The sequence below is a fragment of the Oryx dammah genome, unplaced genomic scaffold (assembly GCF_014754425.2).
Source record: "Oryx dammah isolate SB20612 unplaced genomic scaffold, SCBI_Odam_1.1 HiC_scaffold_9, whole genome shotgun sequence".
Taxonomy (NCBI): Eukaryota; Metazoa; Chordata; class Mammalia; order Artiodactyla; family Bovidae; genus Oryx; species Oryx dammah.
In genome coordinates this window covers 50,049,156-50,066,719 of record NW_024070193.1, presented here as the reverse complement: position 1 = coordinate 50,066,719, position 17,564 = coordinate 50,049,156, and the positions used below count along the sequence as shown (strand labels likewise).

General features: G+C 43.5%; 1 protein-coding gene across 1 annotated transcript in view; it reads left to right on the top strand.

Annotated features, from left to right (window-relative positions):
* Window positions 1–17,564, top strand: part of STAC (SH3 and cysteine rich domain) — a 115,990-nt gene that overhangs the window by 74,488 nt on the left and 23,938 nt on the right. The window contains exons 6-8 of the mRNA XM_040246285.1: window positions 132–210; window positions 8,167–8,231; window positions 9,742–9,830. Coding sequence (XP_040102219.1) covers window positions 132–210; window positions 8,167–8,231; window positions 9,742–9,830 — 233 coding nt within the window. The remainder of the gene's footprint in view (window positions 1–131; window positions 211–8,166; window positions 8,232–9,741; window positions 9,831–17,564) is intronic.

Here is a 17,564-nt window from a genome sequence, read left to right as displayed (position 1 = left end):
GAGAACAATGATGAGATGCTTAAGACAGTATCTTGCAAATTCCACCTTCGTTCCTCTACTGGTATCACAGTCTCTACTCACTGAGTCACTGAAATGACATTGCTCATTCGCTGCTATACTCTCTTTTCAAGACTTCAGATCTCGTGGAGGTTCCCGAAGAGGCTGACGGGCCAGGAGACGGGTACGACCTGCGGAAGCGGAGCAACAGTGGTAAGTCGGGGATCAGGCACCACCGCCCAGCGCAAACGGGAATCTCATCCATCATCCAGGTCAGCAGGCAGGCTCACATGACCTCCAGGCCCCTCTCTTTCTCGGCCACCTCTGGAATTCAGGCTGCACAGTGTTTGATGATATGGAGGGGAACAGATAAATTTTGGTGGATTTCAGGAATTCAGTTATAACACTCCCTGAGCTCTGGCTCCTGAGTTCTCATGCTGTAAGGACATGGAGGTCCTTCCAGAGCTTTTTGTTAACATGTCACTTCCCCCACTGACCTACACTGGATGAACAGGACATGCAGAGAGAAAACATCGGAAGTACTCACAGTGATGTGCCTGCTCAAGGGAGGGGCGGTGCTGAGGAGTGTGGGCCTCCTCTGGGCTCCTCCCCAGCAGATATGACTAAGATTCAAAAACTATCTGCACAATCGAGACAGATATTCCGTATTAATATCACTTAGTTTTCTAATAGCATAAGCCCGTTTAAAAATAATTCCTAGAATACTTGTTAAATACTAACTACATGGTACCGCTTGCTAACATTGAGAAAGAATCTCCTCTTAGCTTAAAGGAACATAACCAGCACCTAATACCTGAATCTTGATGAGCCTCTTTGACGTCAACAACTACTTAACTTCCTCTCATTTATCAAAAAAAAAAATTATGAAGTGTTTTCTACCACCAGCAAAACTACATATGTCCCAGAGCTGTGCTCAGGTCACTCATAACCCAGCAATGTTGCAGGCCCTGACCTGTGTTGTTACTTTGGGCTGAATGCCTTCTCCTGGCAGAAGTTACCCCTCACAGCTCTAATCCCCACGTGGGAAGCACTGGAGAATGCTGCCTTGGACAGATTTTCCACTTGCCTGGTTGTCCCTGCCTTTTCCAGACTGGAAACAGAACTTCTGCATCAAATACCCTGTAGCTGCGTTGTCAGCAGCTATCATACAATAAGGTACCATTTCCACTTCTTTAGCTCTAGGAATTCACTCATGTCTCTTCTCCAGTTAGGACTGTGCCTCTGTGATGACCCTCCTTCCTAAATAACTGTCAGCATCCATCAGGGTCCCCCTGTTGCCAAGCCTGTACATAGGCTGCTAAAGCACACCGCTAGAGTAAGAAGCCTTGGCATCACATGGGGAAAACTGTACTTTGGGATCCATGCAGACACCCAGGGAGCACTTAGCAAGTGCCATGAGGGAGACAGACCAGAGAGCGCCAGCTGCCGGGGCCCTCGAGGCCGAGCCATAACCCTGCATGCACCCAGCCTAGGTCTGTCCAGCACTGCAGATCCAGCAACTGAATTTGGGCCAGCAGCCCTGGAGTTCATCAGAATCTTAGGACCAAATCCACCAGAGGCTCGAGTATAAGCCAGAGCTGCATCTCAGTGCTTCAGGTCTGGTCAGCTGCTCTTCCCCTGAGTCTGACTCTGCCCATCTCCTGCCTCTGACAGTGGCTCCCCCTGATGGCTCAAACAGTGAAGAATCTGCCTACAGTGCAAGAGACCCGGGTTCAGTCCCTGGGTCAGGAAGATCCCCTGGAGAAGGAAATGGCCACCCACTCCAGTATTCTTGCCTGGAGAATCCCATGGACAGAGGAGCCTGGCAGGTCGCAAAGAGTTGGACACGACTGAGCAACTGACACCTGCCCCAGACGCTTCTCGCCAAACCACAGGTGGCCTCTCATCACTAACTGCACTGGATGTGTTTGGCCCTGGGCCCCTGCCTGCTCTGAAAGTGAAGGCTGGGCTTCACTAGTGATCATGTGGCCTTCAAGAGACCTCACCTCTCTCTGCTTTAGTCGCTTCACCTCTAAAATGACGATGCTGATAACACCAAATCCATAAAGCCTCATGATCTTTAAATGAGATAGTGAATGTAAATACTACCCATTCACTGAAGACTCTGAAGCTTCATTCCTAGCATTAGGCCTCTTGGCTGCCTCTGATGCCTGTATCCTACTGGATATGGCCATGTGAGTGGAGGACAGGCATGTTCAAGCTAACACACCCAAGTGGACTCCTGAGTCCTTCACTTGCCTCCCCGCCCACCCACCCACTGAAATAAGCTCTTCTTCGTTGTTCCTACTCACTTGTAGGAATGTCATTCTGCTAGATTATCAGGCCAAGGCTTTTGGCATCATCCTTGACACCCTTCTTCTCACACCTCCTGTCCAGTCTGTTGGCAGATTTTATCTGCTGGTCTTCAGAATCGCACCCAGCGTGTGCCCACCACTTCCCTCTCTGCCTCCACCAGCCTGATCCAGCTTGATGGATGCTGTAGCCATTCCTCAGTAGATGAGGTCTCTATTTGCCCTGGGGATTTCTTTACTCAAAAAGTGGTCTTCTAGGTACTTCCCTGGTAGTCCAGTCAATGCAGGGGACATGGGTTCAATCCCTGGTCCAGGAAGATCCCACATGCCATGGAGCAACTAAGCCTATGCACCACAGCCACTGAGCTCGTGTTCCAGAGCCCATGTGCCGCAGCTGCTGTCGCCCAAGCTCTCTAGGGCCCATGTGCCACAACGAGAGAGGCCACAGCAATGAGGAGCCCATGCACAGCCATGAAGAGTAGCCCCCGCTTGCTACAGTCAGAGAAAGCCTGCATGCAGCAGCAAAGACAGCACAACCATAAGTTGTTTTTTGTTAAAGGAGCTCTTCTTAGAGTTTTAAATTATGAACAGCTGTTTTTAAGGCTCATCACCCTGAAGCACTGTTGCTATTATTGAAGTCATTATAAGGTCACAGAGTGTCGAAGATACAATCTGGAGCCTCACTACTTCACGTGTGGCCCGTGGACCAGCAACCTGGGCAGAACTTGAGAGCCCGTGAGAAATGCAGACTCTCAGGCTGCCCCAGCCCTGCAAAATCAGAATTTGCAGATGAATCTGTGGTTCACATTTTTGTTAACATTTGAGAAGCAAGATTAGAGACCATTTAGTCCAACACCCTCTCCTCCAACATACACACCCAAGGGTACATGGACATACATACACAACAAATACCAGTTAGATTAAGGAAATTGAGACACTGAGTAATACACTCAAGAACACAAGTTGACCATCTGCTGTCTCTTTTTCACGTTCAGGGGCATTTTCACAGTCTTATTCAAAGAAATCTGTTGAAAGAACTTAGCAAATGGTTAATCTCTAAAACGCTTTAGAGATCTATTAAATCTTCCTTTGATCAGTGGTAGCTTTCTTCACATGCCCTCTTAGAAGCAAGGGTGAGTAATTATGCAGCAGTTTGCTTCAAAACATGTTCCTTTGATTTGGATTTAATGCTCTGCCTGTGCAGTTTGAGAAACAACATAGAGAAAACACTTTGCTTACATAGAGCCCAAGTTCCCACTCACCTTCTCACAGTTTCGGCAAGGAGAGTTTCCCGTCCTGTATTACTTGCTTCATGTGCATTCTGAAAAGTACACAGGGCACACAGGTATTATTTCTGCCAGCCAGGTGTTGTGTCAAAATTCTTGAAGAATATTTCCAAGGCCACCTCAGAAGAAGTACAATTCATATTCATCTCTTTACTGATAAAAATATAGTCTCCACTTTCTCTCTTATGTTATGAATCTCTTGGGCAGGTCTGCGGATTTCTGGTTGTTGTTTTCAACATTATTCCTTGGTGCCTCAGAAATTGACAGGGGCAGAATGATTGGTCTTTGCTTTTGCCTTAACTGCTGAATCTCCCCTGGAAGCAAGGTCATAAGCAAAGGGTGAAGCATCTATCTAATATATAGCCTCAAGATGACAAAAAGTAAAGGAGTAATTGACAGAACTATTAGGAAATTGGCATTGCACTTCATAATCAGAGATTTTAACACACCTCTTGGTCATTGGCAAATCAGATAGACAAAGAGATTCAGTATAGACATGGAGGATCTGAGAACGTACTTGACTATCCTAACCTAATTAACATTTTTTCTCTCTTGATTTTTTTTTAATATAAATTTATTTATTTTAATTGGAGGCTAATTACAATATTGTAGTGGTTTTGCCATACATTGACATGAATCAGCCATGGGTATACATCTGTTCACCATCCTGAAACCCCCTCCCACCTCCCTCCCCATCCCATCCCTCAGGGTCATCCCAGTGCACCAGACCCGAGCACCCTGTCTCATGCATCGATCCTGGACTGGCAATTCATTTCACACATGATAATTTACATGTTTCAATGCCATTCTCCCAAATCATCCCACTCTTGCCCTCTCCCACAGAGTCCAAAAGACTGTTGTACACATCTGTGTCTCTTTTGCTATCTCACATATAGAATTATCGTTACCATCTTTCTAAATTCCATATATATGCGTTAGTATACTGTATTGGTGTTTTCTTTCTGGCTTACTTCACTCTGCATTTAACTTTAAAAGGACACTCCAAAAGAATGAATATATTAATATATTTACAAAGTGACTTCCCAGGCGGCACTGGTCGTAAAGAACCTGCCTGTCAATGTAGAAGTCGTAAGAGACGTGGGTTTGATCCCCCGGTCGGAAAGATCCCCTGGAGGAGGACATGGCAACCCACTCCAGTATTCTTGCCTAGAGAATCCCATGGACAGAGGAGCCTGGCAAGCTACTGTCCATAGGGTTCCAAAATGTCAGACATGGCTAAAGCAAATCGGCCCAGCACACATACATACATATGTGTCCTAAATCACCTGGCTGTACGCCTGAGACTAGCACAGCATTATAAACCAGCTGTGCTTCAATTAAAAATAGTAAAAAATTTAAAAGGACGCTTCATCTCACAAAGAGGAATTCGCATTCTTTCTAAGGACTATAATGCACACTTCACAAACTTCACAGAATTAATATGATATAGAACACATCTTTCTAACTGCAATGCAAACAAGATAGAAACACATATCCAAATTATAACTAGGAAAACCCACACTTTAGGAAGTTAAAGACATACTTTTTGAAAGCTAATATGTCAGAGAATTCATAATGAAAATTGAAATATAGTTAAAACTAAATCATAATGAAAACACTACCAGACTTCCCTAGTGGTCCAGTGGTTAAGAATCTGCCTGCCAATGCAGGAGACACGGGTTTGATCCCTGGTCTGGGAAGATTCCATATGCTGTGGAGCAACTAAGCCCATGAGCCAAAACTACTGAGCCCAAGCTCTAGATCCCTTGAACTGCAACTACTGAGCCCACACACCACAAAATACTGGCGCCTGCGTGCCTTAGAGACATTGCTTCGCAAAAAGACAGGCCATTGCCTACCAGAAACCTGTGAACCGCAACTAGAGATTAGCCCCCACCTGCTGCAACTAGAGAAAGCCTTCATGCAGCAAAGTAGACCCAACACAACCATAAATAAATAATTTTTAAGAACACATACCTGTCACAGCTTGTGTGATGCAGCTAAAGTTGTGCCTAGAGTATTTAGCCCTAAAATTATCCCATTAAAAAATAAAAGCTGAAAAGTAATCGTCTAAGCATCATATTCAAGAAGTCAGTAAAAAAAAGAAATTGAAAAAAAAGAAGTCAGTAAAAGAGAAAAGAATAGACAAGGAAGCAGTAATAAAGACAAGGAATTATTATGTGACACAGGTAGCTCAGTAAATTCTAAAAACAGTTCTTTAAAAAAGTAGAATTTACAATTGATAATTTTAAGAGTAAGAGAGAAAGATGAAACAAAAGTAATAATTTTAGAAGGAGGAATGTCAACAAAGGTTGACAGGAAAGCATCTTACAACCAACTTCACACCAGTAGATTTAAAACTTCAAATGGACAGCTGCCAAGAAAGTTATCAGTGACCAAAGTATGACTCAAGAGGAATTAGTAATTAGAGAACTTGACTTGGCTTCCAATTATGATAGAAACAGAATCAATATTTTAAGTTTTTTCACAAGAAAAATGCCAGGCCCAGACAACTTCATAAGTAAACATAACCAAACATTTAAGGAAGATAAAATTGCCAGATTAGCTAAGCTCTTTCAGGACAACAGAAAGTGCCAGCCAGCAGCATTCTCTAACTTAGTTTATGGGGCTGGTATAATACTGACCTCATACAAAACCAAAGGAATACAGCATGAGAAAGAAAATCGCTGGCTCATCCCCCTCTTGAATATGGGTGCAGAAATCTGAAACAAAATCACCTCAGTACACTGAATCCAGTAATGTATTTTAGAAAGGCAGTGCATAATTGTCACATTGAATTTATTCCAGGGATACAAGGTGAGTCAGTGTCAATAAGCTGATAATTGACATGATCAGGTTAAAGCTGAAAATCCACATCATCAGCTTGTTGGAGACATGGGTCTCCCAGGACTGCGAAGTAAAAGAGAAAGACAGAATATAGAAAAGGAAGAGAAGAAAGCTTTAGGGGGACTAGCAAAAAGTGAAGGTTGATTTTGCATCTGTAACATTAGAAAACATACCTGCAGAATTAACACAGATTGTGTATGTTTCCATGGATGAAATGAACAGCCAAATTATTTTTCATAAAATGAATTTAAAGTACCACACATAAAAAAGTGTCTGATACATTTTTTTTGGTAAAATAGTACCCCCCAAAATATTCTTTATACCTTTCTTTATACCTTTCCCCTCAAATCAACATCTTAGAAATAGCCAGAAGGAATGGGTTTTTTAAAAAATCATTTTTGCAGTGTTCCAGTTCTGCCTGTAACCATTTGACTTAAAACACATTTGGAGTCACTTCAAATAATGTTCAGCATAGTTCAAAAAATGATGCACATTGTTGTGATGGCTAGTGGATAGTCAATGAAAAGCTAAAATACCTTGCAATTACAAAACTGTAAAATCAAACTGAATATTGCACATGCATCTTGTGTAGTCTCAATTTTAGTTTCCTTGACCCTCTGAAGGAGACCCAAAGGGAAGACTAAAACAGCAATGTATTATTTTTGATTATCAAAGCTTCTACAAGGTAGATTGATTTCAACACTATGGGCCCTATCATATAGACTTGGAAACATGTGCGATCTTTTATTTTTGTTTAAGAAAGATACATGATGTTGGTCTCCTGGGTTAGATGGTTGAACTAGCTAAAGCAGAGCCCCCCAATACCCATCAACCCATCAGGGGCCTTCCACAGCTGTGTGTGTAGACAGTGACAACTCCTACCCATCTTAAGAAGCATTTTTCTTCATCAAAGGTCACAGAATGGCTGCTAAAATGCAAAAGGTAGAGAATTATGTATTTTAAGAACATACTAAATGAGAAACCACTGTTTAATTTTTTTCTCAATAATAGCCCCCAATGCACTGCCAAATAAGAGATTGAGGAAGTATTTTGAAGTTTAAAACCTTAATCTGCAAGTAGAATACAGAGATCATCAGGAAACTAGCATGAAGATATTGAATAGAGATCAAAGACTCTGGTATTTAGAAAAGTGTATTCAAATACAGTTAAATTGTGCCATACCTCACCTACCCTTCTGCTGCTGCTGCTGCTGCTGCTGCTGCTACTGTGTTGCTTCAGTCGTGTCTGACTCTGTGTGACCCCACAGCCCACCAGGCTCCCCCGTCCCTAGGATTCTCCAGGCAAGAACACTGGAGTGGGTTGCCATTTCCTTCTCCAGTGCATGAAAGTGAAAAGTGAAAGTGAAGTTGCTACCATCCCCTTAACAAACGATTGGATACATTTAACAAAGATGAATGACAAGGTTTCTGCTCCTGAGAAGGGCACTGCCAAATGAGGCCAAGCAATGCAGGAGGATGTGTGCTGGCCCGGAGGCGTGGACGAGGGTGTGGCTGTGCAGAGAGTGTGGTGCGGACCCTGCAAGGGGTGCAGAGGGCAACAGATGGAGCATGACACGCAAGCTGGGTCGCTGAGGACAGGGAAAGGCGGGCTGAAACTGAGTTGAAACTGTGGTTCAGGAATAAATAAAGCTACGTCTTTCAAGCGTGTTTCCCAAATGTGGTGACTGGGCTCATAAATCTCCTCCTTTTTCTGGTCTCTTTCAGTGTTCACATATCCAGAAAATGGCACTGACGATTTCAGAGACCAAGAAAAGAACATAAACCACCAGGTATTTATGGACATCTCAGAAGACTGGCCAGACAGGGTCCTTAGATTATTCTGTGGGTCACCCCCCAAGTGGGTCATGAAATCAATTTAGTGGGGCCCAGACTAGCATTTTTAGAGAATAAGGTACCATGGAGTATATAGCATAGGCAGCACTGAGCGAAACAAATACCAATGCATCCAGGGTACAGAGGATAAATATTGTACTGGGTGCTTCTGTTTCTGTTATGTATGCTACCTACAAGCTGATATGTGCCCTACAGTATGTAAATTATATATTATGACTATATTTCATAGTGGGCTTCCCTGGTGGCTCAGAGGTTAAAGCGTCTGCCTGCAATGCGGGAGACCTGGGTTCCATCCCTGGGTCGGGAAGATTCCCTGGAGAAGGAAATGGCACCCCACTCCAGTACTCTTGCCTGGAGAATCCCATGGACAGAGGAGCCTGGTGGGCTACAGTCCATAGGGTCGCAAAGAGTCAGACATGACTGAGCAACTTCACTTTCAACTTTTAAGTATTATATTTCATGTTAATTTACATATATAATTAGGATGAAATAATACTGCATAAAGTACTTGAGCTTTGGGCAGCAAACTGAATCACAGATAGAAAGAATATAGTTATGTGCCGCTTTTGTTCATGTCTTCTAGATATGGCATCTATTCATTATATTATTATATCTTTAAGTGTGTAGTTATACATTATATATCTGCGTACATATAAAATGATACACTATAAATATTACATGTTGTATAATTTTAATTTATCATGTATATTATAAAGCAGAAACAATTATGTAGCTATAATATTTATGTAGTTAATAACAGCTTATGTTTATATAATACCTGTAAAACTCTTATATAGTTTACAAATTAGGGACACAATAAAATCAACCTCACAGGGCTGTTGTTAGCTTTGCATATGCTAATCCATGTACCATCATGCCTCTTACATAGCAAGCTATCAAAAAAGGGTAGCTTTTATTATCATTATTACAGTTTCATAGTCAGTGGATGGTGATACCATAACAAATCAAATCAGCCTCAGGCCACCATTTTTCATTTTTCCACAGCATGAATGAACTTATTTCTGGATGAATACACCCAGATCCCTTTGATATACTAGATACAAAATTGTCCATTTTAGGGAATAGAAGTTGTTTACTACTCGCCACCTGCCTCCCGTCTATAGAGAGAATATTCTCTTGCTTGGACTCAAGTCTGTATCACCTTTCATGAACAACTAAATCAAAGGAAAAAAGTGATTTGAAGAAAACTGTAGTATTTCTGACAAAAAGTTCCACATAAATGTTTTCAAGTAGTTTGTAATGAAATCAAACTCAGCTAGGAAATTAAAAATAAACCTGTGTTCAGAACAAAATAATAATGGTTAGATATTTTAACACAAAAGATTATGCTGGAATTACATTCAACTTCTCCATTTCCTATCTTCTTCCTTTGCTCCATTTCTTCCTCCTTCCTCCTCTCATTTTTCTTTTATATTTCTCTTTCAGGGACCTCTTTCCAAAGACCCATTACCGATGAACACCTATGTTGCCTTGTACAAATTTGTACCACAAGAGAATGAAGATTTGGAAATGAGGTAAAAATATTTTTAAAGGAAGAAGAAAAATGAAAGATTTAAAGTCAGTGGTGATGTATGTGAAAGAAAATAATTCAATTTGCGCTGCCTCCAAGTGCCTTAGAGCAATGATTCTCAAATGTTCGTGTGCGGGGCTGGTTGATGCAGATTGCTGGCCTTATTCTGGAAGTTTCTGACTCAGCATGATTCAGCGCATCTTGGGTGGGGCTTGAAAATCCGAGTTTCTAACTGGTCTGCAGGTGGTGCTGACGCTGCTGGCCCAGGGACCACACTTTGAGAAGCGTGGTTAGTACATCATCAGTAGAGTTTTCATGAAGGCTGAGCATCGGATGCACTTGGCATCCTGTGGGATCTAATACGGAACCAAAAATGTATTTGCTGCCCAAATTAACACGGACTGACAAATCAGGCTAAAACTCTATTTATCCCTGCCAGAGACGGGTAGCTCCCCCTGGCTCGCACCTAGAGGTCCTTCTGTTTCAGGAACCATCCCACCTCATGGTCACTGAAGCAGAGAGACAGGTGAGCCTCAGGGCGCTCATGAGATCTAAACCTTTCTCTGGACCACAGTCTCATGTTTCAGGGGTAGTGTGGCTGGAGTCCATACTGTGTCCACATCCTCCTTGCTGTGTGATTTTAAGCAATGTACAAACATCGTGTTTCCCAGGTTTCCTTACTGATAAAAGGATAATAATGATCTTTTCCCCTTAAGGCATTTGTGAGGATGAAGTGAATAAGGTTCGTTCATAAAGCATATAGCACAGTAACGGTAGATACTCAGAAACTGGCCATCAGTACAGTCTACATAACGCCGTGTTCCCCACGTTGTCTCAAAGAAAAGACTTCACTCCTTCCCTCTATTCGTGACCCAAGCCACAAGCGCTCTCAGGACAAGCACTTGGTGTTTTCCAGCCCTGGAGCAGGATACGAGGGGCTGCTTTTGCAGCCACATGGGCCCTTAGAGATGGGTTCTTTCCTCTTCTGAAGAGCATGGAGAGAAAAACTAGCACAGAAAACCATTTATATGTCAGAGCATTAGGAAAATAGCCTCCATTTTACGGTGGACTCCACTGTCCCCGTGCTGTGTCACTGGTCCTCCCTGCAGAAGGCTCTGGAACCCTTTGTCTGTATGTACCCTGGAGCTCTCTGAGCTTTCCCACATCTCATGTGCCCTAAGTCGCTTCAGTTGTGTCTGACTCTTTGAGACCCTAGGGACCACAACCCACAAGGCTCCTCTGTCCATGGGACTCTCCAGGCAAGAATGCTGGAGTGAGTTGCCGTTCCCTTCTCCAGGGGATCTTCCCCGACCCAGGCATCGAACTCATCTCTGACATCTCCTGCATTGGCAGGCAGGTTCTTTATCACTAGCGCCACCTGGGAAGTCCTTTTCACATCTCAGGTCTGTCCATTTCCCTGGTGTGACTCCTCTGGCTTTTGCCTGAACATGATTCTTCCTCAGTGAAATCAGCTTTCTCCTCTTCCACTTTCTCCAAAGTCCCTGAAGAGAAAAGAACTATCAAAAGCCTCCATCTAGACCCTGTTTCCTGGTCCCATTTGCCACTGGGGTCAACCTGGATCGCTCTGCTGCCCTTCCTGGTACAACGCCCAGTGGGCGCCGTAGCAGATGCGGGTGTCCGGCCAAAGTCTGGCAGCTCCCCTAGCTCACACCCAAGGTCAGCTTTCATTGTTCATCTGTGGTCTGCTTCCAGCTGATTCTTGAGCTTTTCCCAGGCAGAGTTCAGGCTTGGTTCCTGGCTCCTTAGATTCGTTCGGACAATTAGGTTCTTGTACGTCTGAATTTTCTCCATCCTTGAGGAAGACTCACTATGCTGAACTCACTGGCTGGAGTTGTAAATGTTATCTGAACAGCCTGGTTAGGTGTAGCAGAATGAGATGGTGTTTGTCAGGTGAAGCCCCATTCTATCAAGATACAGCAAACCCTGCCAGTTGGAACCTACCTAGAATTCGTTACTGGTGTGGTCCCTTGCCCTCAACTGACAGTCCGTGTTAACTATCTTGCTGATGAAGACAAGGAGGACCTATATTTACTTTGCAAAGAACAGTATATTGGGTTTTTCTCGAGATTATCATTTGAGTGTCTAGAATTTAAAACTTAACAACACCCCATTGTGCAGGTCCCACAGCTTTATCTTAGAAAATTGTTCTGAACTTATTAGATGGAAATAATAGCTCCAGAGAAATATGACTCAAGAGTGAAGTTTTAACTGCCTGGTGGTGGTCGTACATTTTTGTGCTTATGTTAGTCAGTTGCAGGCCATTAAAAGTCAAGTTGTCTGGTCACGAATCAAATGTTTACACTCTGCTCCCAGGCAAACAGGACTATTCATTCGCAGGAATGAAATGTCTGCATTGCATAGACTGTAAGATTGAAGTGATAAATCATACTTAACTTTTTTTTTTCTTTGCAAAGAGAGTGTAGGTTCCCATTTTAGAAGCCAAGCTCTGATTTAGAATGTGTAAGGCAATACTTTGGGGATTTAGTATCATTCCTTGAATGAACTAGGGCTTTGTGAATTATCTTTTTCTCCTTAAACCATGAGGTAGTAAAAATCCTTTTAACAAAACTCTATTTTCATCCACCTTCCTTCTGACCCAGGGGGTATGCTGGAGATTATCCTCAGGAAAGAAAACATAGGATACAAGAGTGGAGAGAATGTTGAGGGCATGAGCTTGAGGACAAAGGAGGTCCAGCTGGCAAAGCCAACAGTCACAGATCAGAGCATTGGACCATCACTTCAGCCAGTTTGCTATATATCTGCTCAATAATAAGAAAGCTTTTTCTGCCAACAGCCAGCAGTCCAGACCTCTCTCCAAACCTCCAGATTCTCCTCCATGCCTTCCCCAGGAGTGCCTGGCACCCAGGACCTCTGTCCTCCCCTGCACAAACCTGTCCCCAGGGTGAATGATGTCACCATCTGCCCAGGCCTCAAGCCAGCCACCTGAGGTTTTCTTTTACCCCATGCCCAAAATGCATTCAATGTTCAGTTCCTACTGGTTCTCTTTGCCTCAGATCTGCTTTATCCAGCCCCACCTTCACCACTCCCTGGATTGCTGTGGGATCCACCTGGTCTCTGTGTCTAGTCTTACACCTCCTCGCCCCATTCCTCCCTCCCCATTTACTTTGGTTGGAAAGGATGCTGCAAAGACAGCCCAGTGTCCTGGGATCGTCTAAACTTTGGAGTCAAACAGAATGGATTCATGTCCCTCCTCCTCTATTTTCTGCCAATAGGGCATCCTACCTAACTTTCTGAACCTCTGTTCTCATCTTGAAAGTAGAGATAATAAGGCTTGCCCTTGTAGGATGGTGGTGGTTGAGTTGCTAAATCATGTCCAACTCTTTACAACCCCATGGACTATAGCCCAGTGGGCTCCTCTGTCCATGGGATTCGCCAGGCAAAAATACTGGAGTCGGTTGCCATTTCCTTCTCCAGGGTATCTTCCTGACCCAGGAATCGAACCTGTGTTTCCTGCATTGCAGACAGATTCTTTACCGACTGAGCTACGAGGGAAACCCTTGTAGGATGGTTGTCATTAAATAAAATAGCATAGTAGGAGTTTAACAGTGTTAATTCCAGTCAGTTCTGTTCATATTCCAGAGGTAGATGCTTCCTTTGCAGACATAAAAAATGAGGGAGAAAGAGAATGACATACAACATGGATTCACTGAATATTTAAGAATAAAAAGTGTGGGCATCACTTGACCTGGATTTAAGCTCTAGCCAGGCCGCTCACTAGCTGTGTGACCCCCATGAAGCCTGAGACGGTTCCACAAGCCATCAAGCTTCTGCTTTTATAATACAGTCACGAAGAAGAGAATCACTGTGCCTGCCTTAGGTCTGCTCATGACACACAAGTGTGTTCAGAACTCTCTAATGCCCTCCCACTCCCCTTGGGTCTAGACCGGAATATTTACAGACATCTGGTGGCTTCTCTCACCCTGGTGACTTTTCTGCTTTTCTGGCACCACTGTCCTCCTTGCCTCTCTGCTCCATCATTTGTTCCCCAAAAGGACCATGCTTCCCTTGTGGCTCAGCTGGTAAAGAATCTGCCTGCAATGCGGGAGACCTGGGTTCAGTCCCTGGGTTGGGAAGATCCCCTGGAGAATGGAAAGGCTACCCACTCCACTATTCTGGCCTGGAGAATTCCATGGACTGTATAGTCCATGGGGTCTCAAAGTGTTGGACACAACTGAGCGACTTTCACGCTCACTTTCAACTCTCGCCAAAGAAATTTTCTTCCTGCCCTCTGTTCCTCCCACCCTTCTACTCACCCACCACCACCACCACCATCACACCCACACACCCTCTTCCATTGACTATTATGCACCCACTAGATCTCAACTCTTCCTTGGTGCAACCTGGGTGAGAGCCTCTATGATATACTCTCATGACACCATATTTCTTTTCTTCAAAGCACTTATCTGTATTTATATATTTCTGGGAATGTTTGGTTAACTTATCTCTCCCTTGTAAAGCCCATGAGAACAAATCTGTATTTGTTAATAACCCTGTGTCCCTGGAGTATAGGCCAGTTCTTGAGATTTGCTGCTGCTGCTGCTGCTGCTAAGTCACTTCAGTCGTGCCCGACTCTATGCGACCCCGTAGACGGCAGCCCACCAGGCTCCCCCGTCCCTGGGATTCTTCAGGCAAGAACACTGGAGTGGGTTGCCATTTCCTTCTCCAGTGCATGAAAGTGGAGAGGGAAAGTGAAGTCTCTCAGTCGTGTCCGACTCTTCTCGACCCCATGGACTGCAGCCCTCCAGGCTCCTCTGTCCATGGGATTTTCCAGGCAAGAATACTGCAGTAGGTTGCCATTGCCTTCTCCTCTTGAGACTTAGTAGATGCTTAATAAATATTCCATGAATGAATGAATGAGTATTGTGGAGATTAAATAAAAGAACTAGCGTTGTCACTGGCATATACAATTAGTGGGCAGATAGAGTCCATGATAATAGAATGGAAACTATAAAGGAGGAAGCTAACCCAGCTCAGAGTGGTTTACCAGGACCTGTTTTTCCTGAAGGAGATGGGCCTTGAACTCAGGATGAATATGATTTGTTGAGAAGAAATTGTAAAAAGAGACCAAAAGTAGCCCATAGTCATTTTCACAAAGAGCGAAGAGTTGAAGACAATGTGGAAGAAGTGCTGCTAAGCCAAACACAGTTTGGGCATGGTAGGGTGAGCCTCAGGGAGAAGGGCTATAGGGCTCTGCCTCCTTATTCCCAGAGCAGTGCCTGCCCCTCTCAGAATTGCTGTGGTCCCATCGTTAGTCTCCACACACTGCCTAAAGGCAGAGGCTTCGCACAGTCAGCTTTGCTACACTTTCAGTGCAAACTTCCTTTATAAATTCATCTGCTGTCACCTCCCCAAAACTCTGGCACTCATGGAAGCCATGATAATCTTCCCACCATCATGGGCAGAGGGTAGGGGAGAGCAAGGGTGCAGGGCAGAAAGGAGCAGTGTCTGGGGGTCACAAAGACCTGGGTCCACCTTCCAGCTCTGACACATCCTAGCTGCATCAGTTTGAGCAAACTGTTTAATCTCTTGTAGCCTCCATTTTCTCCTTCCTAGGGAGACTGAGCAATGAGATAATGTTAAAAAAAAAAAATGAGATAAGATTTCGTGCCCAGTACAAAGTGAGGTGTACAGTATATTTAGATACCACCTCTTCATCATTTGTATCATTTCATAATACATTTTATTTTCCTGGTCTTCTGATCAATTACTCTAAAGATATATAGTATGTGTATCTTTATAGATATATAGTTCAAAACTCTGTCTAATCTTTGAACACATCCAAGGAGACTTTATCTAATTAGTCTGGCGATAAGGAGGCTGTGACACCCTGTCTCTTACCTTCTGAGTAGGTTTTGTGGTTGCTGACAGGACATGCTTCAGGTATGGAATCTCACCACTGATACACAAGATGTGATGCCATCATGCGAGGACTCTCCAAGCTGCCCTTGCGGGTAATTTGAGGTCTGATAACATCAAAGAGCCACCCAGGTTCCTCTGTCTGAGTGTAATGAGCTTGCATAGTAGATAACCTCTGTCATTAAGGGTGTTAGACAGTCTCCACCAAACACCTTTACTGTCTAGTTTTTTAAAAGTCTTAAAAATTACACTTTATGGAATGCCAGCTTAATTAATGAGCAAAGCTTTTCGAAATGCTACTTAAAATACAAACTGGATAACCCCATTATAATCAGGACTGGCATCATGATCAGAGACCGTCTCATAAATTCACAAAAGCCATGTGTCCATCATTCTCCTGGCTGTGTATGTGTCTGTGTGTGACACACTCACATATGCACATAATCCCTACACACTCACAGTCAGTTACACACAAACTCACACACAGTCTCACACACACAGATTCAGACACGCACAGTCAAATACATGTGCATTTATACACACACATATTAGCAAAAGGTTGATAACCCATGCTTAGCCTTTTGATGAAAGTAAATCCTGCCATCCATATTTACAATGTAACCTGTCTCATTGAAAGTCTGCAAAATATTCTTGGAGATATCACTTATTAATTCACATTGATGCATATTTTTAAAATCTGTAAGAATAACTTCAGTGGCTTGGCCAAGTTGACATATTATTTAAATAGTCAGCATATATAAATAACTCTGAGTAAGCATGAACCCCTAAAACATTGGTAGGGACTCTGAAATAAAAGATCAAGCATAAGCAAGAAACTCAAGTGTTCAAATACATATTTAAGTGACCATGTATGTCTATTCCAAAGAATCCATTTTGGTTTTCCACATCTAAATCATTTTCATTTTTATTAGTTCTCCCCAAACAGATTTATATGATAATGGCCATGTTTCATAAGGGGTGAAGAGGAGAGGAAAAATTCCTATGAGCCAAAAGAGGGAATGAGGAAACTGCTATTTGAATATTATTAAATTTTAAGAGAGATGTAAATTAATTGCCACTCAATCTGTTTGTGTCAGAACACCTAAATTTGGGGGCCATAAAAGGAAAACATATCTTCTTTTGTAACTCCAAATTAGATTCCTGATTTAAAGTCTTGAATTGCCACACTCTTTCTTGGAAGCCATGAGTCCCAGATTTTTCTGTGTGTGAGTCTGAACAAAATCAGGCAACCGGTCATCCCATTAGCTAATATTCACAAAATCCTCTGGAGATGGGATGGCCTGAATTCACCTCTTCCTGGTTTATTGAAAGCAACACTTGAAATAAGGTCAAAGGGGAACCCTAACCCTTGTGCGGCTATCTCCAGGATCTGTTTCATCCACCACCGCTCATCTCGTGGTGAATGGGTATGTGCTTTCTGCAGTGTGCACAGTTCACAGGCTCTGTTATCAAAGAGCTCCCACGGCCATAAGGCTGCAGGCCCTCGACAAGAAAGTCCCTTCAATACGAGGTCTTGTGGGCGGGGAGGTAGTTCTAGAGGCTGCTGCTGCACCTCAGTGAGGTGCTGAAACATCAACTGGGACGAATCAGGTCTTCCGACCACATCATCCCACTGCAGAACAGAACTGTGATCTAAAACTTAGAAGGAAGAGAGGAAGGAAGCTAGTATTTAGGGAGCATATACTGTGTATCAGGGGCTTCCCTGGTGGCTCAGACGGGAAAGAATCCGCCTGCAATGCAGGAGACCTGGGTTCAATCCCTGGGTGGGGACGATCTCCTGGAGAAGGGAATGGCAACTCACTCCAGTATTCTTGCCTGG